The 25,560-nt window shown below is 40.7% G+C and overlaps 1 protein-coding gene across 1 annotated transcript in view; it reads left to right on the top strand.

The window, feature by feature from the left end:
- EGF (epidermal growth factor) overlaps positions 1–24,857 on the top strand; it is a 57,620-nt gene extending 32,763 nt beyond the window's left edge. Inside the window, exons 13-25 of the mRNA XM_082281416.1 lie at positions 486–590; positions 2,304–2,527; positions 5,788–5,955; positions 6,679–6,828; positions 7,262–7,408; positions 8,059–8,175; positions 9,202–9,327; positions 11,497–11,616; positions 13,575–13,725; positions 16,250–16,414; positions 19,250–19,352; positions 22,307–22,409; positions 23,848–24,857. Coding sequence (XP_082137542.1) covers positions 486–590; positions 2,304–2,527; positions 5,788–5,955; positions 6,679–6,828; positions 7,262–7,408; positions 8,059–8,175; positions 9,202–9,327; positions 11,497–11,616; positions 13,575–13,725; positions 16,250–16,414; positions 19,250–19,352; positions 22,307–22,409; positions 23,848–24,071 — 1,903 coding nt within the window. The 3' untranslated portion in view covers positions 24,072–24,857. The remainder of the gene's footprint in view (positions 1–485; positions 591–2,303; positions 2,528–5,787; positions 5,956–6,678; positions 6,829–7,261; positions 7,409–8,058; positions 8,176–9,201; positions 9,328–11,496; positions 11,617–13,574; positions 13,726–16,249; positions 16,415–19,249; positions 19,353–22,306; positions 22,410–23,847) is intronic.
- The last annotated feature ends 703 nt before the right edge of the window (positions 24,858–25,560 follow it).

The raw sequence follows: 25,560 nt of genomic DNA, 5'->3' as shown, positions 1-25,560 counted from the left end.
TTTTATGAGCAATCTTAAGATCCTTAGCCTCATTCTGTCCTGCAAAATAGATGTAATATGTAAAATGACCAGTGATTTCCGGATGAAAAGTGCTATGTAAAAGTACTAAATAAAAAAAATTCTTTATACATTTGGTAATGGTATTCAGTTAGGAGCTGGTTTTCCTCCTGACTCCCTTCAAAGCTAGCATTTCTCTATTAGTAATCATATTTGCAATTCATTATTCGCCCAAAAAAGGAGAACTTCATGTCTTCTGCAGAGCAGCAGGTATTTTATCATCATGCCCTGGACCAGATAATGAAGCTGTAACATGAATTACTTGTTGATAAAACAACTAGACATCCCACATCAGCAGGATTACTTCCTGTCGCTGTGAAATTATTTATTACAACTAAACTAAAGCAATGCAAAATCTTAGTACATTCAGCCCAAGAAGATAATTAAAAAAGATAGCAGGGAGGGCCTAACAGTGCTCTGTGTTGCAGGAAGGTGTGCATTGAAAGGAGCAATCTGAATGGAATGCAAAGAAAAATGATCATCTGGGAGGATCTCTCCCAGCCCCGAGGGATTGCCATTCACCCATTTGCTAAGTAAGGAGTGATAAACACAGTAAATCATGCAATACTTGTGGAGGATTTTTTAAAATGAGCATGCAAGCCTTGCCCTTTTTGGCAGTCAAAACGTGCATTAGTCTTGTGCTGGGTTGGTCATTGCCTTGCAGAGTTGTGTGAACTGTAATGTTTTATTGCAGGGTTTCTGTCATGAGTTGGGACATGTTCATTTCTCATATAGATTTTAGAAGAAAGTAATAGGAGCATTAATGATACTGTATGCAGTTTAAGCTAAAGAAAAGCATGAGCAACTGAGGTCACTGACAGCTGTAGGTACCACACTAGAAACTCTGATAGTTCCATATCTTTTAGTGTGAAGAAAGTAATCACTTTTAACCAGTAGTGCTTACAAAACAGCCATTTTTTTGGTTCACGTTTCAGTTTCAGAGGAAACTAAACCTAATTTACTGTTCTGGAGATTTCTTGTTTAAAATGTACCTTATAGCTTCTTAATTAGTGTTGAAATGATCACAGGAGTTTTAGCCATTCAAATTCCTGATGAAATTCTGGCTATTTCAATCAATGCAAAGTCCCATGGATTTCAGTCAATATGCTTGTAGTAGGAGCATTTTAAATCTGGTCTTTCAAATTTTGTTTTGATGCTCATATCCTGCTGTAACTAAGTACCGATTAATCAAATAAAGAAGCAGGGTTGGGAGGATGTTTTCTTAGCTTGCCTCTGGACATAAAAGACCTGAAAGAATCTTTCAGTAGAGGTTGAATGCTATAGAGACATTTTTCAGGAAAATTTTGAAGAAAGCTAGCTTCTGGAAGATTGTTTATTAAAATTATTTGTAGAGGCAAAAAGTGCAAAGGGAAAGGGAAGAGGAAACATCACTAAAAACTTTCTTTTTAGAAAGTTAATGGTGAAAGGATGAACAGGCATTATGACAATGTCCATAGCTGTAAATATTTAAGAGGGATGTGAAACACAATTAAGGCTCTTAAAAATACTGATCCCTGCATGACTGGAGCAAAACTGCTTCTGTAATTAAATCTAAGTGAATCCCTTATAAGAATAATTTCAGCAAACCTGACAGAGGCAGCTGATGCCTGGGAAGATGAGCCCAAACTTCAGACATTATTTACAATTTTAGCTGTCCCTATTTTGAGTTACCTTCTAGCATAGTCATTGAAAATCACTAAACACTCAGTGAGTAACACACAGGACTCTAGAGGGAGACCCCGAGAGTCACCATTTTATTAAAAAGAGAAAGACTCTGGGTCTGATACTCTGGTCTGTTTTTTTTTAAAACAACCTGCCTACTCTTGCTTGTTTTCCATGGGTAATGGGTAATTTTGGTTTCAGTTGTGTATTGTTACATCTTTGTTTAGGCAAGGGTCTGGCTAATGCATCATTTTCTGTGGTCTAAACCACCATCAGCTGTCACATGGAAAATACAAAAGCAGATATGAACAGCTGGCAGTTAGCATAGTCAGAAGCTGTTTTCCAAAAGTTTCATGCCAGTGAACAGAGTAAGGATTCTGCATAAGTCCCAGTGTAATCACCTGGAGTCTCATGGCAAGTGTGAAAAGATCAGCAGCCAATATGTTTGCTTGAAGTGTGCCCTTTTTCTCCTGTGACTCAGGGCTGTATTGCTCTGATCTGACCTTTCTGCTTTGAAAGAACTCCATGGAGAGGAGGACAAACATTTACTTACTGACTTCCTGTATTCATTTTGTTTTCTGAAGGAGATTATTCTGGACTGACATGGGGGTCAACCCGCGGATTGACAGCTCTTCATTAGAAGGCTTCGATCGCTGGGTCATAGCCAGCACTGGCCTGGTGTGGCCCAGTGGAATTGCTCTCGACTACCTGGCTGACAAGTTGTACTGGTGTGATGCTAAACAGGCTGTGGTTGAGAGCGCAAACCTGGATGGTTCTGGTCGTCGAATTCTTGCACAGAATGATGTAGGTGAGGCTTTGGGGTTGATAATTATCTACTGCTGCTTGTCCATGTGCATCTACATCTGCATATGTGCATGTAAATTACTGGCCAGCTGCTGTGCTGTATATCCCATGCAACTCTCTGTTGGGGTTAATGACAGCACTTAAGTTCTTCACTCTGTTACCCAGCTGACTTTTATTCATTTTAGCAAAAGTATGTCTTTCTAACACTCACTGATTTTATTAATGAGTCACTTTGAAGGACTTCTCTGCCTTCACAAAAGAATGAAGAGAATCAAAACATTAAAAATGTCATTTGTTTTTCCCATGCGTGGCTGCTCAGTTTAACTCAGGTTTTGCTGTGCTTATTGCATCAGGGAGTTATATTGACATAAGAAGAAATGGAATTAACCTGGATCGCTAAGGTCCTTGAGCAGCAAACCTGCATCTGCAATGTTGAACACTGGAATGTGTCTAAACACACAATTGATAGCAAATGAAAAATGATTTTACAAAATGCTGGTGGTTTTTATGACTGAGATTTCTACTGCATGACACATAACTGTGTTGTCCTGGAGGAAGAGAACAGAAGTGTTGGCAACAAGGAACTGATGTTGTACCACTCCTAAAGTAAACCATGTGTTTAAGAATCTTGTACACAGCAAATCAGTTTCTGAAGAGGGAAATTCCTTTTGATCATGGGATCTCTCTGGGGACCATTTTGTAGGTGTGCATACAAAACATGGGTAGACTGAGGACTTGTAGCTCAATACCATGACTGCCGTGGGTAACTTTATGGTTACTCTGTTGAGCAGCTTCTGTTCGAGTCTGTGCTCTGGGAAGGCTTGTGTTCATCACCTAAGCCAGATACCCTCCCACTCCTTTGAAGGTGAGGAGAGTGAGTTCCTCGAGGAATCAGTGTTCTCCAGTTTATACGACATCAAAAAGCCTGAAAAGAGAGAGTTTCCAGCCTTTCTCTGTCTTCCCCTGCTGTGCATATTCTGCTGTATGCTCCACCTTGCAGCAGATCTGCAAAGGAGGACCTTGAAGTCTGATCAAAGTTTCATTTTGTTTCCCCACAAGGAGTAAGACAGTGTCTTACAGGGAGAAAACAAAGAAGGAGAGCTAGGAGCACTATAGAAACATGGACTATGAGAAAGGAGCAGTGATACGGCTGTTTGGAGGTGAGAGAAAAGGACATCAACCTCTGTATGCAAGGAGTGAAAGAGATGAAGACCTGTAGGGGTATGAATTTAGAGAAGCATGTCCTGATGTTTTGCTAATGCTGTTAGTGAGACCAGAATTCAGTTTTTGTTCTGAACAGCCGTACACTGGAGGACGGGAAGGTGTCATGTTGGGCTGTAACATGAGTTTTTATTACAGCAGCTCCCTCTAGTGCCCCTGTACTGAGAGCTCATTCAGTAGGGCTGCATTCAAAAATAGGTAAATTATTTCTGCTCTTCCGCCTAACCCCGTTTTCAGCTGTGAGTAAACCAGCCTGTAACAACCTGCCCAAGGCAACGAAGAACACAAGCATCCCTTTTGTTTATGCAGTGGGTTGCATTTGCACTCTTCCTGCTATCTCCACTGACTGACACTACGCTTCTAATTTTAATCCTTAATGTATTTGCAAAATAAGAGGTTAATAAATTGCTGGTCAAAGCAGGGTGCTGTTTGGGAATAGTGCAAAAATTGTGAGCAAATGTTTGGGTGAGAACAGTATCTAGATCTTGGTCTAGTTGTCCAAATTTAGTGGACTGAAAAGGTAAGAACCAAGGTCAGTGATTGAGAATGGGTCAGTGGAGGCAGTGAGGTGCCAAAAATACACTCTTCAATGTAACACTTAAGAACACTTAAAAAGGGTCTTATAAATTTCTTTTTAAATGAGTGGATTTTCAGTTCATTTGAGGTGAATTTAAGATATAGTAACACATACTCCTTCCCCAAGGTTCTAATTTATCTGACCTTTTTGTTTGCTTCTTTGCTTGTCTTTGATTCAAAAATTTTTTTTAAGCCAATATATATTGGGATCCCAATTTCTTTACTGAAATTAAACATCACCTAATTGAGGTCTTACATTAAGAAGCAAAAGCACAGATCATAAAAACCATGTGCTTACAAAACATACTTTTCAGAGGGGCTCGGACTGCAGTGCACACTGAGGCTCTAAGGACCAGAACAAAGCAAACCTGCTCCAGCCAGGAAGCATCCACTCTGAAGCCAGGTGTACATCCATGGAAGAATAGCATGTGTTCTTACCTTCCATTGCAAATAGCTTGCCCAAAGGCTGCCTTGAAAGCAGGAGATTTCTGAATGTATAGAAAAAATGCATCATCCCATATGGACTAATGACAATTTTCTATCATGAAGGATTAGAAAGAGTCAGAATCATTTTGTAAAAACCTTTATGTCTGCCATTATATATATGAAATTCTCCTGTGGATTCTGAATTGCTGAGCTTATCTCTGAAAGTCAAACTGAGGATCTGAGTTTTCCTAGTGCACATAATGCTGTGCCACCAAGGAAAAGTTCCTGTGCTCTGAACTTGGGGTGGAATTTCTCACATTGTTAGTCATGTAATTGTTAGATGCCTGGTTAAAGCTGGTGTCTAGGATCTTGTTGTCATCAGTGAAAAGAGAGGAAGCTACCTGGATGACCTATTGCCTCCCATGGTATATGTTGGCTGGTTATATGCATGTGTGGCCCCCCTGCATTGCACTTGTGTGTACTTTTGGCACTTGCAGAGACCACACACTGGCTTTGGGGCCCTACCACGAGTCTGTGGCTGCAGTGTCTGTAGCTCCCAGGCTGCCTCGTGCCAGGTTGCTTATGCAGGATGACACACGCCCTGAGCTCCTTTCCTCCTTGTTATGTGAAGACCACAGAAGGAACTGTGTACCTCAGCAGCTCTGTGCTGGGCCACTTGGAGACAGAGGAGGGAGGTACCCCAATTCTGAAAGGCTGGTCCCAATGCTGCCTCAAGAAAAGATGATGCATGAGGTAGAAGCATCCTGTGAACTAGATCTGGTTGGAAGTCAGCAGAAGTGTAGAGACTGTACTGAGTCAGGCAAATGTCATAGCCTCCTTTGCTAAGAGCACAAGTAACATGTGCCTGTGGTCCCCTGTTCACAGCCACTTATCCCTCTCCATGAGAAATCAAAGTGGAGCACTGGCTATGGCTAGGCCCCTGTGTTAGAAGTTGACCTATATGCAGATAATGCTTTCCTTTACAGGGTTTCTTGTGTATGTCCTACAGATGTGGAAATGATAAACCTCGTGTCTTTGTAGGCCACCCTTTTGCTGTAGCGGTGTTTGAGGACCACCTGTGGTTTTCTGACTGGGCTAGGCCATCACTAGTGAGGGTGGACAAGAAGACCGGCCAAAACAGGGTACGTCTTCGAGGCAGCATGCTGAGACCCTCATCAATGGTTGTAGTTCATCCTTTGGCGAAACCAGGTATACTGCAAAAATTAAGCAGTCATTCCCTTCCAGCCTCCTCCTTCACTGATATCAGTAGATTAGATGTCCCTGGGGAAAGGATTATCTTCTCAGAAACAGACTCTTTAAAAAGCCTTGCATAGTCAGATTGGCATTTATTGAAAGTATCATCTGGGCATGTGTCCAAGGAATGCTGGCAGATTTATGTTCATGCCCAAGAATAGATGCTGATCAATTGCCATGAGTCTACCACAGTCTTTCAATTCCTATTTATCCTAGTCTATTAGCACCCTGCACACACCAATAATAATAAATGACATGGAGAAAGATTTTGTAAGACTTATTAGTTTTTGATCGAGTAATTTGATTTTCTGTTGGGAACAATCTCCCTGTAAGCAGAAAAGAGTATTTCAATAGACCAGGATTGAGAGAAGGTAAGGTTCCTTATGTCCTTGTAAAATTAGGACTCTAAATATTAAAGGAGAAATAAAGGACATAAATTAATAAAAAAAATGTGTTACATGTATTAGATACAGAGTGCATGAATCTCTTCTCCTGCCAGGGGCTAGGTGATAACTTCTGTGCTTTACTACATGAGTCTGTTAAATAAAAATAATAAAATTTTAAAAATCTTAGCTTTTGTCAGTCCTTACTCTTTTCCAACTGCTTCAACTCTGCGTGTCTAAACAGGGATGTTGACTGAAGAAGCAGCTTGTTAAGTTTCCTGGTTTTCCTCATTAGGGACAAATCCTTGCCTTTATGAGAATGGAGGCTGTGATCAGATCTGTGAAAACAGTTTTGGAATTGTCCATTGCAAGTGCCATCCAGGATTTGGGAAAACTCAAGACGGGAAAACCTGTCATGCTCTAGGTTCTTCCAACTCAACAGCAGGTACAGTCCTCCAGCTCCCAAAAAGAACCCCCTCAAACCCCTGAGGATCCTGACAGATAGCACTGGAAAAATTCACCTTACTCTAATGTAAGGAATGATGGTTTCTCTGAAGAATGAAAACACTGGAATTTTGTCCTTGGGACAATAACATGTTGTCTGACCACTGTAATTTTTCCCTTGGCACTTTAGCAGTGAAAAAGATGTGTGCAGTGCTGACAAGTATTGTGAGGAATGAGTCACATGTCTTCTCTTTTGTATTTGAGAAAAATCACCAGTGAGTGAATAATTTAAAATGGTTAGTCTGGGAGGATACCAATGTTTATTTCAAAAGGAAACCACCATGATTATTGGAAAGTAGACAAGTGTTCGAAAATCAGAAGGCTATTTCAGTAGATTGAAATAGTCCATGTCACTTTTTTCTTGTCTGTTTCAGGAAGCGTCTCTGTGCACAAGGAGGTAGTGCCAATGCCACCACCAGAGACTGTGCTCCAGAGCACACGGAGCACTGGGATTTTTAAGGATACAGACAATGGGGAAAAGCAGAAAATAATTTTTTTTATGGCTGAAATCATGATATCAGGTAGAGTCTGATAGTTATCTTCCCTATAGTTACTCTGAGGCTCTGAACAGATTTATAGAGCAGAAAGAAGTCATAGACTTTAAAGAAAGAAAGGCTCATTGTCAAGACTGGTGGTATTGATGCTCTTAACCTTCTTACAAGAATTTGGGTCTGTGCAATTATTCCAGGGAGGACTGCTTTTTTGTTTTTGTCTATATTCCTTGGCTGTATCAACAAACACTGATAATATTATCCTGGTCTAGAGAACAAACTTTTCCAATTTGGACCACTTGAGGAAATCTCTCCCTCAGATTTTTAAGTATATTGCATTCCTCTCAACTAAGTTAAAGTAAACCCATTGAATTCTATGTATCTTTGATGACAGTAGATCATTAAATTTTACAATAGGTTTTGGATAAAGTTTTCAAAAATCCTGATACTAAACGACATATCAACTCCATCTAGACAAAGAGAACAGCTGTAATAATTGTATTGGCTTGTCATTATTAATCCTGGAGAGCTGCTTCAAACCTTGACAGTATGTTCTGGTTTTCTTAGTTAGCCAGTTAGTTAGTTAGCTTGTTTGTTTTTCTTTAATATAAACATACAGTACCTCCTTTGATATTTCCAAATACATCCAGTGGTTTTTTTTTGATTTTCTTATGCTGTAGATGAAGACGACTGCACTGCACTAGAATGTTATGTGAATGCAGAGTGTGTTTTGCTGGAAGATGGTGCTATGTGCCAGTGTTTGAAGGGATTTACCAGGAAGGGGAAATCATGCCATGGTAATAAAAACATTATTATAACTTTTGAAAAATTGCAGATTGGGAGAGAGGAAGAAAATCTATCTCCTTTCACATTGGCAGCTCTGCTATGCAAGCCATCAGAGAAAGGTCAATAGTATGAAAGGGATGATGAGCAGAGAGCATGTGAGATGAAGTGGCTGATTATCACATGCCTTTTTTTCCCCTCAAGCCATGAGTGTTAATCCTATTAATATTAAGAAGCAATAACAGGGATAATAAAAGTATAATGTATTTATTTGTTTAAATTGACTAATTATAAAATCTCAGTCCATAGACATGATAGTTGATGTATAATTTAGACATAAGGAATCTCTTCAAAATTAGTATTCCTGATGTCATGTTTATATAAAAGTGCTGCTCTAGTTTCTTTCTAGCACTAGAAAAAGACTCTAACAGCCATGCAAAATATTGCTCAGGGTGGTCTTTAAACTTTTGGACTTGTTTGCAACATAAATGGAAGAACTTCTTTTCTCTCATAAAGGCCGAGAGGAAGGTTTAGAAATCGAAAAAAAACCATTTGGTGGCTAAGCATGAAGACTCAGAAGAATCTGTGTTGCTATAGAAAGGGAAAAACCTTGTAAACTGAAATGGGCATGCGTTTCTTTCACTTTTTCTTTTTTTAAGCCTATGTGTTCCTTCGCAAAACAAAGTTTCCAAATGCTCTCAGAGGTCTTCTCCAGCTTAATGGAAACTTATGGTTCTATAATATAAAGCTTTTTTGGAATGAGATCATTTCCTCTGAACAGGTTTTTTTTGAGCAAATGGTATTTGTGATCTCCAGTTGATGTACTGGTTGACTCTCTTGGATTTTAGAACGCCCCCATCAAATTTCATACCAAAAAAGACCACCAAGTCCTTCTCTCCTTCTCTTCCCATTTGCTTCAGATGCACAAATGCCAAGTGACAGCACAGTCTGAGGGAGACCCATGGTGTAGATGTTTCTGTTCATTGGCTGATGTGATGGTTCCATGACCCCCGTGCCCTGTCCTTTGTTTTGTCTCACAGATGTTGACGAGTGTGCTGTAAATATGGACCGCTGCAATCGAAACGTGTCCGACTGTATCAATACGGAAGGGGGCTACGTCTGCAAATGCCTGGAAGGCTACACTGGAGATGGAGTCCATTGCTATGGTATGGGCACGTGTGAGGGCTCTGCTCTGCCTGAAGGGCTGGGGCATTTCTGCCTTTTTGATTCCTTCCTCCCTGTTTGAAGTGTGGTAACCTCAGCAACTCATCAATATGCAAAGCCTGTAGTTGTCAGTGAATATCTCCTCTCAGTGTTTGCACTCTTTTTAGTGGCTATAGAAGGAGAGAGAGGAAGAGTGAAGGGGAGGAGGGAAGTGGAGGTGAAGGAGTAGAGCTTTATTGGAAATCGTTGCCATGAATATAAACGAAAGCAGGTATTGAGTGTGTCATAATACTCATCAAATAATTCCAGGTCTGTTTAATAGGCATGAGGTTCAAGGTGTGACACTGACAACTTGAGTACATTTAGAGTCTTGTTAATAATCAGACCCACTGATTTGCCCATCTGGTTGTAATGCCAGGTCTTTAGTTCATTCCTTAAGTCTCTTAAATTCTTAATCCATTTTAGTGGTAAATACGAACAGGAAGGTTTTTCTCTCCAGTATTTGACTAGCACAGTTTGTTCGGAGCTTTATGAGAGTCTTGGCTTCTCTTTTGTCCTTTTCTTTTTCCTTTTTTACTTTATAGCCTAATTCAAAGCCCATTAAGTTTGAACCAATTCTTACATAATCTTTACTGGACTTTGGTTCTTCAATGCTGATTAGGACGACTGAAAAATTAAGAACAGTATCATTATTATGGGTAGAGTGTGGAAACTATCAGAGGTAGAGGAATTGAGAGGGCCTTCTGCCTGCAGGGGTCAGAGACAGAGCTCATGTCTTTGAGGGTGTCTGGAAGTGCATACAGGAGTGACAAGGTCCTCTTGCCTTCCCAGCACCACCTAGAAGGCAAATCCTTAGGCAGCCCTGGGTTCTTACTATCTTATTTACCACTATACTGTGCTATGGCTGTTCAGGATGCAGTACCTTCCACTGTTACTGAAAAGCAGTCTATTATCTTCCTGCAGTCTTTAAGTCCAGAAAACAGATTCTCAGCATTTTATAGAAGATGCAGCATTATTATGAAGTAAACATAACCAAAATTAATTTTGTGTTCGATGACTTGAAATGTACTATGAAAACCAGAAACTGGCAAGCGATTTTGTGGTTCAGTTGTAAATGCCTGCACAGTGTCCAGGAATGTGACAGTGTGGTCAGTGATAACACACAGTGAGTGTATGTTTTGGTGAAATCACATTTCTTGAAATATGCTGCAGCAGTTGTGTTCCCCCTTTTCATTTTTTTGTTTTTGGTTTTTTTTTTCTCTTTGTATTTAAAAGTGTTCTGAATTTTCTAGACTGTTTTGAGTCAGAGCCTGTTAATTTTACTGTAGAAAAATTCCCAGCAGCTTAAGCAATCATTTCACAGAAATTGGGGTAACAGATCTGTGATTCCCTGAAGTAGATCTGGCACATGTACTCTGCTGACAGTTCATAAAATGAATCAGAGGTTCCCAAACTCTGCCATATAAACCAAAGGTTTCACCTTCGAGGGGAGTGCTTTGGCACTTAGCAGTGTGCAGGTGCCAGCGTGGCAGGAGCTGCTGCTGTGGGCTTTGCAGAGGAGTGGAGGCAGGAGGAGGGTGTGCAGCAGGATGGGAGTGAGAGATAAATACAAGCCTAACATGGGCTCTGAGCCTGCAAACTCTTGTAGTCAGGGAGCCTCTTCACAGTCATTCAAACCCTCACTCATAGAAGTGTTTACACAAACTGAATAAACCTGGAGGTTTCTAGACACTTTTCTTCTACCCAAACTTTTTGTTCAGGCTGAACTAGGTGGGTGGTGCAGGGGTGGGCAGCTCCCCACTCCCAAGCCCTTCTGCTGTGTTACTGCAGACATATGGATCCAGGCTGCAAGCTATGATTAGCAATGCCAGGAGAATGCATCTGGTACAAATAATTCTCTTCTTCAACTCTACTGTATTTGTTCCACTTTGTGGGGAAGCCTTTCCCTCCTTCTCCCTGTGGAGAGTTTCTGCAGCAGTACAGCATGCTCTTGCCATAGAAAGTATTCTGGTCACTTTTCCATTGGGTTTTCCATGAAGGCATACTTGCCGAGGGAGAGATCTTTGGTGTTTTTCCCCACTGCCTGGGGACCGCAGTGCTGCAACTGCTGCCCTTTTAACTGATGCTCTGAGCCATTTCGTTCTTCTAACTGCAGACTCTTTGGGTGACAGATATTGATGAGTGCAAGATGGGGTCCCACACCTGTGGAGAGAACATGACCTGCACAAATACAGAAGGAAACTTCACTTGCTCGTGTGCTGATCATGCCTCTGGAACTGGCATCAGCTGCAGTGAGTAAATAGCATGAGTAAATAAAACAAAGTGGCCCTAAATTAAGAACTGTGTTCTTGGATAAATTGTTGTACCTGGAAACTAAAGGCACAGTAACACTTTGACCAGCTTGTGGATCCATTTAGCATTGCCTTTAGGAGGCTGTTTTGTAGTGGACCAAGGAAAACAGATCCGAGTTTAGTTAGGAAATATCTACATTAAGATTCAATGTGAATTTTTACTGTCTAAATGTAACAACAAATCTATCAAGTGTCATTTACAATCAACAGCAGAAGTAAATACTCCTTGGAAGTAATATTTTTGGGGGGTAATTTCAGTCTGTGCCATTTTTCAAACTCCCTGTGCCTTCTGTTACTCTGCAGAAGGCTAGCACAGGAAATGCACATAATTTAAGTGCCATTTGATTCCTCAGTATAAGCTTGTCTCTCAGTTCCAGGCACTAATTGTTCAGAAGGGCTCTGAAACTCTTTAGAAAATCTGATTACCAATTTACTGAAGGGAACTCCTGACGGTTCAGCACTAGTGACTATCCGACCCTCATTTTAGTGCCTCAATGTGGTAGCTGCAAGCCTTGAAAATGAGAGTGACTCATTGTTTTATTCTGTGTCACCCCTCTTGGTCAAGGTGAATTTTACTGCATATTGAGTAACTTTCTGATGATGGAGGGACATTGTGTGGCTGTCACAAAGCTGTTTCTTCAGAAAAACAAGGAAATTGTGGCTTTTTTAAATAGAACACCCATCAGGATTCCCACTCCCATTTCAGTTACTTAATTGTTCAGTAGTTTCAGGTGTCACTCAGGAAATTATGATTTTAAATGATGCATGGCTTGGAAGCAGTGTTTCCTAGGTCCCTCATCTGTCAGTCTGATCCCAGGTCTTCACAGGTGTTAATAAACTGTTTTAGTTCTTTTAGCAAGATGAAATTTTCTTTTCTGAATGCACACACACCTGGGGTTCACTATAATCACTCATCCCTTTCCATTCAGGCTCTTTGCCATGGCAGTTCTCCTGCTAATGAAATTTTAAGACCCAAATGTCATTGAAGGTCATGTTGCAATAAAACCAGTGTGAGTCATAGAACTGATCCCACAATTGTATGAGAATGATTAGGCATGTCTCTGCTAATCCATACTGCTGGAAATTCTTTGCCATGTAGCTGTTTTGTTCTGACCTATAGACTTGTAGCATCAAAGTAGGCATGAAAACACTCCTTTTCTGTAAGGGCATGTCTGCACTGTGGTCATGCTGTGCAGAGAGATATTTGCTACCTTTAAAACTAGCTAGTTTGGATAGCTGTGTGGGTGGCAGCACGTGTGATTCAGAGCAGGCTACAGAACCCTTTGAAGAACTGGGTCAATAGGGTTGCCTGCACCCCAGGGTTCCTTGCTCCCCCAGTGATGCTGTCATCTGTACCCGAGGTAGCCGGAAACAATAAAAATGTGTTCTGCCATCACACAGAGATGCAGTCGACTGGATGGCAGCAGAGTAGAAATAATCTGCATAAGAATGTCAAGTTGCTTGTGAAAACTTCTGAGTCTGAGATCCAAGTGCATGAAATAAAGTCACCCTTCACCTCTACCTCTGACTCTGGTAATTTATGTGTGGTAGAGATTCACCGTATGCCAAAGCTGCATAAATTGCAAAAATTATTTCAGAGTAAGCACCTAGACAGTGCAGTTTTTCTTCAGAGCTGGACTCACACATCTAAATAGACAGAACTCAGTCAATCACTGCAGGTCTTTCACTGTAAATCTAAAAATCAAGCATATCTAACAATTTGATCTAAATTTCCATTTGCCTAAATTTGATAACAACATAAGCAAAAAGGTGAAACACTAGTAATTAATAGAAATTAGATATTTTTACCTAGTTTTGTACCTTGAAGTTCTTTCATAAGATTATGTTGCCAATGAGGCCAAACGTTTGCAATGTCCTTGTGAAACCCTCTGTTTCAGAATCTACCATTCCCCCAACTGCTGTCAGCAATGGATATACTACAAACGCTGTGCAAGGTGATCCTGTAGGATGCCCTCCTTCGTACGAGTCATACTGCCTCCATGGGGGAGTGTGCAATTATGTTTCTGATCTGCAAGACTATGCCTGCACGTAAGTCCGGAAATTCGTATTTTCTCTGCTGAAGAGTGGCACTCTTGGAATGCTGCCCCCGGTTAACTGCAGGCAGTGAAGAGTTTGTCCACAAATGATCTCGTGTCACTCATTAGCATTAGAATCTCTTCTTTCCTGTAAGTAATCAGTGTAATTTTCAGGGCATGGCCACTCTATTCACACCCGTAGAAATTAACAGTAGGATTGGATCTGTTCCCTAAGCACTTGATTCTTTGCTTTGGAAATGGGAGATAAGTTGTTAAATGACTTAGTGCTCATGGCTTTATGAAAGAGGTGCTTGCTCTCTTTCCAGTACGTGTTGCACTGACTTGCACCTCCTTGTTGGCCTCGATGTTCAGGTGTAGCAGTCACTGGGATGCAAGAGGACATCTCTGTCTTGTCTTCTCTGACTGGGGCCAGGGAGCAGTCTGGTGCCAGCATCTTCCATTTCAGAAAGGCAGAAAAGGATAAGACATAATTGCCCCTTAAAAACAGGGAGAGTTGCAACGAGACCTCAAAATCGAGACCTGCTTCTCCTGTCAATATTTTTAACCCTGTCAATATTTTTGTGAAGCCTATTTCTGAGTTCCCCAAATGCAGGGGAATACTGATAAAATCAAGGAGAATCTCATCTCTCCAGAGGTCAGCCTTGGCTTGGTCAATGTGACAACCTAGTCCCATGGGGTAATAATCTCCTCAAAACATTTAGTGTTGGCATTTAAGTGTGTAACCTGATTATAATTGAATCTGTACTCCAAATCTTTCTTCAAAATCAAGCATAAAATCTTTACAGTGGGACAAATCCAATGCCTGCCTCCTCCCCTGGGGTCTCAGGTGGTAAGTGAGGACCTGTGCAGGGGGTGGATGCTGTTCCAGGGTAGGCAAATCTCCCTCTGTGTCTCAGGCTTTCCTATTTTGAAATTTGAGTGGTCTCCCCTGCCTACAGATCTCTGTACCTGTAAGAATATGAAAGGAATGTGTCTCATGTACACATATGGGAATGAAGTGGGTGCTTTGTGCTGTGGATTTCTTGAGATCAGCAAAGCCCTTGGGCAAAGACATTACAGGAGACAAACTCATAGTCATCTCTGGTGCTTGTTTTGAATTTTTAGTGTAACTTTTAGAGGCATTGTAAACTATCTATTTTCTCCTCAGAAGTTTCCTGTCTTGAAATTAAAGAGTCTAAACCTGCAGAACTTTCAAACTGGATCACATAATTCTTTTTTTCTTTTATCTGTTAGGCGTTACTGCATAATGAGAATTCAGATATACGTATTTCAAAGTTTTGGAAGTGGAAGCAGTTAAAAAATTTAAGAGCAACCATGCTTAGCTGTTGGGGTTTGCGTGTGGACGTTGCTGGATTCCATGCCTGCTGAATTCTCACTAGATGGCAGCATTCATTCATGTAGGCTCTAATCTATTAACTACCAAAGGGCAGGAATAGAAAAATGTTATCTAGCAAAAACCACATGCCAGATGTGATTTGTATTTTAATTAATAAAAGATCTTACACTAGAAAGTAGATCTTCCAGCATGATCGAAATTCATTGTAATCCAACATTAAAAAATTAGCATTTTTACTGCCTTCCAGCACACATGCATTCTAAATTGTGACAGAACAAAAGTGATTGTGCCTGATTTAATAATGAATGCTGATACAATATTTTCATGATATTAGGTAAAAGCTGCTGCAGGTCAAATCCTGTTTCTTTTTCTCACTTGACTAGCTCTTGGACTTGAGTAAAATCAGACTAATTAGAATTGTGAGGAGTTGAGCCTACATTGCTGAGGGATTGTTATGAATTGAGTAGACTTTTCAATTTTTCCATCTACTATTTATGTGTCTTGCCTCGCACAGTAAAACTAGGCTGGGATTATTTTTGATGTATTTCTCAGTTTCTAGTGATTTTGATTTGAGGGTTTCATGCATTGACAAGATATTTCTATGTTGGGTTTTACAATGGTAAAACCAAACAAATCAACAAAAACTGCCTACAGAAGAAGCTTATATTAAAATTAAGTTTTGAAGATATTTCTAACACTTATCATGGGGGTTTTAAAACCACTTTCATTCATCATTAATTTTAAAGTAAAGATTCAGATTAAAATTTGATTCTCTTAGCCAAATCGCTCTGAAAATATGAGTCAGTCCTGTACTGCTTCCTTTAAAGGAAGGGAAGCTTGCTGCTGAAAGAAGTTAAATGGAAAATCCTGGGGAAACACTAATCACACAGCAGGATTTACAGGATTTAAGAAACTTTTTTTTTCTACTTTTTACCCATAGGAATCTAGTCATTACAATCTCTCTGTGTAACTCTACAGGCGATTCAACACCAGTAAAAATTACAGCGCAAAAAAATTTAAAGTCCTTCTAATACTGGATCCTACATGTTTCAACAGCATTCCTTTAAAATAATTTCATCTTCCCCGCTGCAAAATTCAAGCAGATGTTTCTGTAGTGGGAGTGGCGGCGTGGGGCTGTGCCCTGCCACCCGCTGCAGCGTGTGCCCTCTTTCCTTGGCAGCTGTGTGACGGGCTACGTGGGCGAGCGCTGCCAGTTCAGCGACCTGGAGTGGTGGGAGCAGCAGCGCGCCGGGCGGGCCAAGGTGCGGAACATCACCATCACCGTGTGCGCCGCCGTGCTGGCCCTGCTGCTGCTGCTGGGCGTCCTGGCTGCCTACTGCCACAGGTACTGCTTCCAAACGGGGCTGCCGCCCTCCTGTGCCGCACGGGCTGAGCTGCTGCTGCTGCTTGCACAGAGTGCTCGTGGCTGGCAACGTGAGCTGGTCCTCAGCTGATGGAAATTCCTATTCTTTTCTTTCCAGTAACTGGATCTGTGAATAATACAGAAAGTTCTGGCATGTCCCCTGCCCGCAGAACTCACATTGGTGTTAGTGAGCAGACGTGTCTGGAGGGAAGAAGAATAGACCTTATTAGGTTTGAGGAGGAGCCATAATTCATATTGAGGAGAGAGCCCAGGAACATGCCATTTACTTCTTCCTTGGTTTCCTTTCACAGCTGTAGATGTCTGGAACTGTCATGGTAGAGGTTGGCTCTTCTCCACCAGCTATTCAATGAGTTTGCCTTCGTTTGCCTTTCAGTGTAGAATTCCACCTGAAAATTTCCTTGCCATTGAGAAAAGCAGCCTACTAACCTTCCCAAGGCAAACTTCCAGAGTGATGTTTCCAGCAACAAACATGGAAACAGTTTTCCTGGCAGTAGAAAGAGTAAAATCGGGGATGTGAGTCTAAGCACATCTGTTGTAAAAGTACTCCCTGGCATTTTCCATGGATGTAATGAATTGCACAGATTTGGGATTCTTCTTGTGGCAAAAAGGATTCCTACGGTCACTATTTAAGAACGCAGTCTGATGTGAAATTAAATGTCATCGGTGTCCCTTAGACTGGAAACTATTAAGCATTTAAGATAGAGTCTTTTGGCCATGACCTTGGCAGACAGCTGTTCTCAGAGGCTGATTTAAATGCAGGATTTTTGTTTGTGGTTTAGGTCAATTTTAAAATTAGACTCTCCTAGACACAAAAAGTTAAGCTACAAAAGAAGTTAACTGTGTAACCTAATATCCATTCTTATTTAATGGTTCTCGGCATATTTAGTCCACAAAAGTAGAGAAGCTGCAACATTTCTTATTTTCTATTAATTAGTGATAGGGGTCCAGAATTGAAGCTAAGTGTAGCCTGTTTTTTTATCATAACTTGGGGTTCAGATTTTGATCAGTGGATATATAAAGAACAGAAAAATTGTGAGATTCTTGTATTTCCCATATATTTCATGCATTCTCTTATGAAAAATAGACAGAATATGATTTATTTAAAGGTATGAAGATACTAAATTTCTTCCCTTCCTCTCTCTTTTGTAATTTCTCCCAGATTTATGTTTCTTTCTTGCCAAGTGCTTGTGATCAATATAACTGCTTACCACAACAACAGGTTTTCAATTACACGCTTGACTGAATTTGAACTGCAGCAATTACTAGTATAACTAGATCAAAATTAAACCACTGATCTAAAATCCCTATTTAACTGGAGTCTGGAAACCAGTAAGTGGGTTGAAATTGCTATACCACTTTTTCAGATAATCTACTGTATTGCAAAATGTCCCGATTAAGTCTGTAATAGTCCTGTTCCTTCTGCTGCAAAATGGAGATGCCTATCTCCTTTCAATTGAAGGAAATGAAGCTGGAGGTCTACACCTGCCAATTTGAAAGTGTGTGAACTGAAGGCCAAGCGTGCTGAAGTATTGTGTTGGTTCGTTCAATGACTATTGTCTGCTGAAGAGCACAGTGTTATTCTTAAAGTTAGGTTTATGCAGTCTGACTGTACACTGTGCCAAGTTTTATCTTCCATGGGAAGCAAGGAAACAACTCTTTTCCTTAAAAAACCCCAAACCTGTATCATAGATTCAACACCTCAGTCATAGATTCCTCCACCCCAATTGGCCAAGGTCACACAAAGTAAAATTTAATTATGTTGTATTTTCACCAAGGGAGCAATACATGGTAATTATGGCATGTGACCTTTCCTACTTCGTATATAAAGGTTATGCAGAAATAAAAGTAAAGTTCCTAAATAAAAGGAAAATACCTATTTTCTTTGGTAAATATCTACTAAATTTTACTTAAAATAGGTCAGGTAAAAAGATGTTATAGCCTCAGACTTCCAGAATTTGAAGAGTGTAACATTAATTTTGTTATCTAATGCTTAGGAGGACAAAAACATGTATGTAAAGTGAAAGAAGATGTACTGATTTGGATCTCAAGTGATGCAAAATAAAATTTAATGTTTGGGCGTATAAGGGCTTTTAATACTGCCTTTTAACTGTTTAACTGTTTAATTGCTGTTTAACTATAAAAATAACAAGCTTTGAATTTATGGAACTAGCCTCTTAGAGCTGATTATTCATACCTTTTCCATCTTCAGATTGTATTCTTGGCTTTTTCTCCTTAAGGCGATTCTGTACGTCATGAGTATTTCCTGAAAGAACTTATTTCCAAGCTTTTTGAGACTTTCGGTTCGTTTATTTCATAATAACTTCTGAAATTGTTGCTTTGTATAAATGATGCAGATGAATACAAAAGTGACTTTCATAATTGTAACTACCGATAGTGTACAAAAATACAGTCAGACTTTTATTTCTGAGCTTCACCCACAGACACGCTTCATTGCATTGCTTGAAACAAATTTTTGTAAGAGGAATGTATTATAAATAGAATAATATAAGAAAATGGAAGGGTCTAGTTAAAATTACGAGGCCTATTCTTCATTCTAATGAATGACCCTTTAGAGATGGCACATTGGGACAAGCATTTGTACACTTCTTACTGACTTCTTTTTCTGACAAGCTATTTGTCTCAACCACTGTGTGGTAATGGATAGCAATACACAAACCAGTGAGAGAAAACAAAATATACATACTTCTGTGAATACTGATAGAATAACATGTGAAAAAGGCAGCATCTGCTCCTCTCAAAGCAAAATAACTTGCGTCAGCTTTTGTTCTGTTGCAGAAGTCAGAATTTGTATAAGAAGAATCTTTATGCAGACGCGATAAGAGCCGCCAGCAGCCGCGCTGACAATGAGAACGTAACACCTACTGGCAACAAGCCTCTGGTAACTATATTAATGTGGCGTGGAGAAGGAATCAGGAAGGATCAAAGAGTGTTAGGGATCCACTTGAGATTATCCATCAAATAATTCACATCTTAAATACATTAAATAACTGCTAGAGTCATCAAGTGCTTTGCTGTGAACCCTAGTTCATCTTACCTCATTGTTATCCCTCAAAGTTCACAGCTGCCTGGATATATTGCAACCATTAGCCAGTGTTATTGTTAGCTTTGAACACAACAGTTGGGGAACTGTGTTCTAAATTAAGGAAATGGCAATGTGATGACATGGCATATCACACAGCTATTTTCACAGGAAAGTATGCCCTCTGTAAAAAAGGCTTCTTGGGAGCCAAGTATTGTGTGTGCTACATGAGATGTTGAACTCTATTTTGGGGCTTGATGAAATTAAATGTCTTGTATTAGAAGCTGCTGCCTTGTAAAGAAAAACAACCAGGATTCTATCAGGCTGCTTGGTAGGGTATATAAAGTTCCAATTTTACACTGGTGTAGGTAAAAATGCAGACACGGTCTGGTTGTCCAGGCCTGTGGCTGTTGTCATTTTTGAAGCTGCATTTAGCCCCATAAAATCTGGTCTTAGGATCTGATTCTGACTGGCATTAGGATGACATTACACTGCTGGATGATTGCAGTTGGATCTTGAAGTTGTCAAGTGACATAACTGGCATCTATGGCTACTTCTGTGCTCAGTCTGAGACTCAGAATGGCCTTGCAAATGATTCAGTGAGAGTGTCTGGCAGGATTTGTGAGTGGGTAGCCACTGAAGCACACTGTCAAACATATGTTGGTAGTACTGAATTAACTCAACCCTGGTTATGGCATATGGTTCCTTAGCTGCTCAACTGCATACTCTTACGCATGTTTTATCATCAGCACCTTTCCTTCAGGTAGTGGACAGCAAATGAGCTGAATCATGGCAATGCCATAATTTGTTCACAGCAGAAGTAAAATCCACAGTTTGCAAAATACCTGAGGTTGGGAAAAGCAGAAACATTTGTTGGGACTGAGAACAGTTTGTTGCCTGGGAGTGGTGCTGTAGGAGGCCTGCAGCCCATCAGCTCTGTCTCCACCTTCTGCTGACCCTGCAGTTAATGCTGGTCACCAGTGACATTTTTGCTGAGTATGAGGTAACTAAACAGCTAAGCAATGGACTGAATCAACAAAAACAAATCCAGCTTTTAAATCTATTACACATTTGTGTTACATTTCACTATGTACCGGGAGACATCGAACACATTAATAAAGTAATTTATTGCAATGGCTTGTTGCACACTGGAAGAGCAAATCACTGACCCTTTGCTAATTATTGGTGCTTACTCAGTAATGGATTGCTGTGGTTTCATGCATGTGATTTTCTCTGTGCTGATGTAGCCATTGATCGTTAAGTTCACCAGGGCTTCATGCATCCCTGCACTCAGGTTAGAAGCTCTAGAGTTGCCAAAAAGCTGTGGGAAGTTGTCCATTTCTACTATTCACTTCAAGTGGATTGTTGGAGAGCTTTATGTAAAAAAAGAGATTATACTACATCAGGGACAGAAAGCAATAGCTGCTCAACTCTTAAGGAGCTGGAATAGGTTTTTGGGTACTATTGATGTACACAACATTAATGATCTTAACAAAGGACTTCATATTGGGACTGTATGCTGTGTATGCAGTAACTGTAAGGAGCTCATGAGTTTCATTCATTTGGTAGTCCACACTGCCATTTCTCAGTTGTGAGGATGACGAGAGAGAGTGTGAAGACTGTCTTGTTGTTGCCTGTCTAGGTTGATACAGAGGATACCTAACTTCTGTGCTATCACACACATCAAAAGTTAGGTATCATGATACTGAAACTATACCTATAAATTGTCCAAGCATTATTCACTTTTCCCTTTACTTCTGCTCTGACAGGTGAGGGTACAATTAGCTAAGGGTACATTTAGCTGAGGGTATGCCTGCATATTTTTTGACATTCATATTAGAGTTCTGTAAGCAAGGCCAGGTTAGTCCTACTGATATGTAAGCCTTGGTAAACTTCTGCACGTGCCTGGATTTTGATGCTGTTCCGAGACTTTCCATCCACCAAGTGTTTTGCTTTGCCCACTCAGAGATATTTTGCAGAACTGTGTAGCTGAATCTCTGCCGGGGGTCTGTCACATGTGGGTTAGCAGCTGTGAGAGTACAGATTTTTCATAAATGAACTGATGCCTAAATAGGTGCACCTGCTACATGTGTGTTCTATCCACATAAATCCACTGGCTATCCACCTGGAGCCCTGAATCTGTCAGTCCTTTTGTTGGAACATCTTATTTACAGATGTTTTCTTGTCTTCCCTCTCTCTGCTCTTTGAGCCTTCCCCCTTTACTGGTTTTTCCTCTTTCCCTCTGTACAATTTCATCATAGTGCTTCACATTGCTTCTTCTACCCCTGTTTTTTCTGTTTTCCCTCTCGTCTTTTCAGCATGTTCCCCCAGAGGGTCTCATCTTCTGACTTCCACTGTCACTGTGGCATGATGGAACTGCACCCTGCAGGAGATGCTGAGAGCCAGGAAAGGAGGCTTGCTTCCTTCCCCATGTTTGACACAGTTTCCTGCTATCTGGATTCCTGCAGATATCTTTAACACTTTAAAAATAGCCCTCAGTACTATGGAGAGGGTTGATTTTCATGAACTTTTGTTCTTGCCCTTGGAAATTTTGATTTTCAAGGCAAGGGCATTGGTAGTTCTTTACTAGACTGGGACTGTGAGCTTTCCAAGGAAAGACTGGGGCTGTCATCAACCCAAATATTTAATTACCTGCAGGGGAAGGGTCATCCCAGAAACCAGGATGATCTTTTTCCCTGTTCAGTGGTTGGTGTGTGTGGCCCTTTTAGTTTGCCTCTAGGGTTTCAGAAAACCAATTCATTTTATGTTAATTTGGGCTCTGCATATTTTGTGCACATTGTATGTATTTGCAGTTTGCGGTTTTTAAGGAGGGTAACAGTTCTCTGGAGACTAAAGCAGTTGATCTAATTGAGTGTGAGACAGCAGATCCTCATCCTGCCTGTCCTTCAGAATCTGGTGAGTAGGATGTCCTTCCTTATTAGATCTCTTCTCACCTTGTACCAGCAGGAGCAGTGGCTGATAGAGGAGACAGAGAAACCCAGATTTTATTTCTGGCAGAACCCATATTTGTATTGCTGTGAAGAGACCATTCAGTCCTTTGATTTGCAGACTAGTCATGAGAAACATTACTACAACAGTGCTTTCACACTCATAAGAAGGCAGAAGCTTCTTGCAATGAAATAATATCAGATTTTTGCATTAATATAGACCTCCAGAGCTTTGCAAGTGAAGTTATGCCCATCATACTGTTGGGGAAGGGATACCCATGGAACAGTACACTTTGACAGTCCTTATTCATTCAGGCAAGATAACTGGAAAGGTGTGAGAAGTCCCCATGGCAGCAACTGCAGTTCTGCTTTTTGTGTTAAACAAGCTGTTTGACTGCTTGGGGAGTGTTTGGTGCTTGAACAAAGATGAGATAAATAGAGGAGATGTGCCTTTCGTCACTGGTCCAAAGGCAGCAGGCAGCACAGAAGCACGCAGCAGGCTTCCGTGGCTCTCAAGTTACCACTCTGAATTTTAGGAAATATGGCCTTCTAGGTGGCATCTGAATCTCTTAATTGGTCAGATGGTGAGAACTGATGGAGAAAGACTAATATCCTTAGACATTTTTTTTATTTACCATGTATACTTCCTAACTGCAGAAGTTACTAGAGAAGCCAGTTTGCCTCAGTCACTAAGAAATATGCAAAGGCAAATGTTTGAGGATACAAATAGGCAGGCATCTTCCAAGATTTTCAAAATTGCCTGTCATGTCCTTAGACATACATTGAGTAGTCACTTTATTCATCAGTAGAAAATGTGCCTCACATTTACTTAGATGGACTAATATTGGGAACATGTGTAGAACTTTACTGTCCGGCAAAGGAAGACTGATGTTTCCCATTAGGAGACTCTGTTTTCATTTACAGCTTTATCAGATGCAGGTATTGGAACAGAAATTTCCCATGACAGGTGTCTGACTTTTTCCCGAAAATTTTAGCAGAAGTGGTTCCGCCATCTTAGACAAAAAGAACGATAAATAATCTGGTATTTTCTTTAATGTATTAAGGGAAGTTCTTATACCATGCCAGTGAATGATTCTAAGATCTTTTGACTTTGAAGCAGGGATTTTAATTTTCCAGGCAGGTAATCTTCCTGTTATGGGCATGCCTTTTCCTGTTATGTATTAAAAGAGAAAACCATGGATCTAGGACAAGTAATTTCTTAAAATCTGAAGCAAGTTCTTGATTTTGCCTGTTTTTTTGTTCTTGCATCATGAGTTGGTATTGAATCTGATTCTGTGCATTCTTTCATAGCTTTCATCTCTCAAAGCTGCCACTACATTTCTTTAAGCTTAGCTGTTGTGAATCTTTTCACGTGGCTTTCAGTAATACATATCCATTTTCTCCAGTGGAAGAACAGCCTATAACGTATGACAAAGCAGCAGAGACTTTGGCTGAAGAGGAGAAAGAACAAGGCCATCAAAAAGAGGTTCCCATTGGTGAGAAACCACATCAACCCATGGGAGTGGTGAGGGGCCCTCCCCAGGCTCCCTGGAGCATCCATCCCAACCCCCTGCCAGAAAGAGAGACCTACAATCTTGCCCCAGCCAGCCTGCTGATGCAGCCAGACTAGGAGCAGTCTGTGTTTGAATGGGAAAAGGAGGAAGTCATCAGAGAATGGGAACTCACAAAACACTGAAGCAATGCTCATTTTTTCCTTAAAATCTGCTTTAGAAAAAAGCCACCATTACTCAAAACAAAACAGAGAAGTCCTTGCCACTCCTTCCCTGTCATCTCTGCTTGGAAGAATTACTGTGAGCAACGTGTTGGCAATGACTACTCCATAAGTATCACTGCTGCTAACCTCATTAACTGCCTGCTGAAAGGCCACTGAGGGGGAAATAGATGAGTGGATGATTTAACAGTGATAAGTATTTTCTAAGGGAGCTTGTTGCAAGTAGTGGTCTTTACGCACACACAGAGTCTAGAAACTGCCTAGAAAATGGGACACAAGAAGAGCTGCAGAGAAACAGGAATGGAGGATAACGCAGAAAAATTAGTTCAAATTACTACTAAAATATTTTTCATGGACACTATATGCCTCTCCCCAGTGCTGCTGACAGACCAGTGTGATGTAGTGGATTTCACCTGAGATGTTCTTGCATCTGGTTCTGTGAGCAAGCACCAAATAGGATCTTGTATTTCTCAGGTTTGGTGTACTGGAGGATGATTTGTGGGCATATGTTATTAATGATGGGCAGCATTTGAGGGGAAAGGTGATGCCTCCATTTTATATCCAGTCTACACTGATCCTTCAAAGCATAACAGGATTATTTCTGGACTGGGGAAGCAGGCTTGTGTTTGTTTTCAGCCCTGCAGAGCAGCATGTACTGGAGCTGTACTTGCTTTACAAAGGTGTGCCTGGCACCAAAACCTGGCCCATTATATAGGGCTCAGTGTGAGGACAGAAGTCCAGCCAGTTTTTATTCCAAAAGAACAGGAGGAGTGGGACAAAACCACAAAAAAGCCGCCTCAGTTTGGACTGATTTCCACTCAACTGATTTGTGTTGCCTGTTAAATCTGAGGGAACAACTGGAAAACTAAACCAATTTTTCTTGCAACTGGATTTCTAGCACCTAGCAGGTTCCCTTTCAGTTATTTACTCTCTTATAAAGCCCTGTTGTATGCAGAGATGAGGTCAGTTGTTTATTGTGAGATTATCTCAGTTGGTGAGAGCATGGTGCTGATAACACCAAGGTTGTGGGTTTGGTCCCTGTATGGGCCTTTCACTTAAGAGCTGGACTTAGTGACCCTCGTGGGTCCCTTCCAACTCAGAACATTCTGTGATTCTGTGATATCAACTGATTTTCACCAGCTTGTCTTGACTTCCTGAGGCTGTTTTCAGAATGTTTTGGAAGACACCTGGAAATCAGCTAAATTACTAATAATGTTTTTATTATTGGTAGGGGATCTCTCAGTCCTCTGTTTTTGAAGCCTGCTGTTTTAACCTTTAAGCTCTGCTACAGTGCCCACAACTAGTGTTCCTTGTAATTCATAAGCTGGATAATAGTGGCAAATATGACTAATTTGTGTGTTTACTATTCTGCTTTTCTGGGTTCTTT

This window comes from Coloeus monedula (assembly GCF_965178545.1).
Source record: "Coloeus monedula genome assembly, chromosome: 5".
Classification (NCBI taxonomy): domain Eukaryota; kingdom Metazoa; phylum Chordata; class Aves; order Passeriformes; family Corvidae; genus Coloeus; species Coloeus monedula.
The sequence above is the reverse complement of the archived record's forward strand: the minus strand, read 5'-3'. Positions and strand labels throughout refer to the sequence as shown.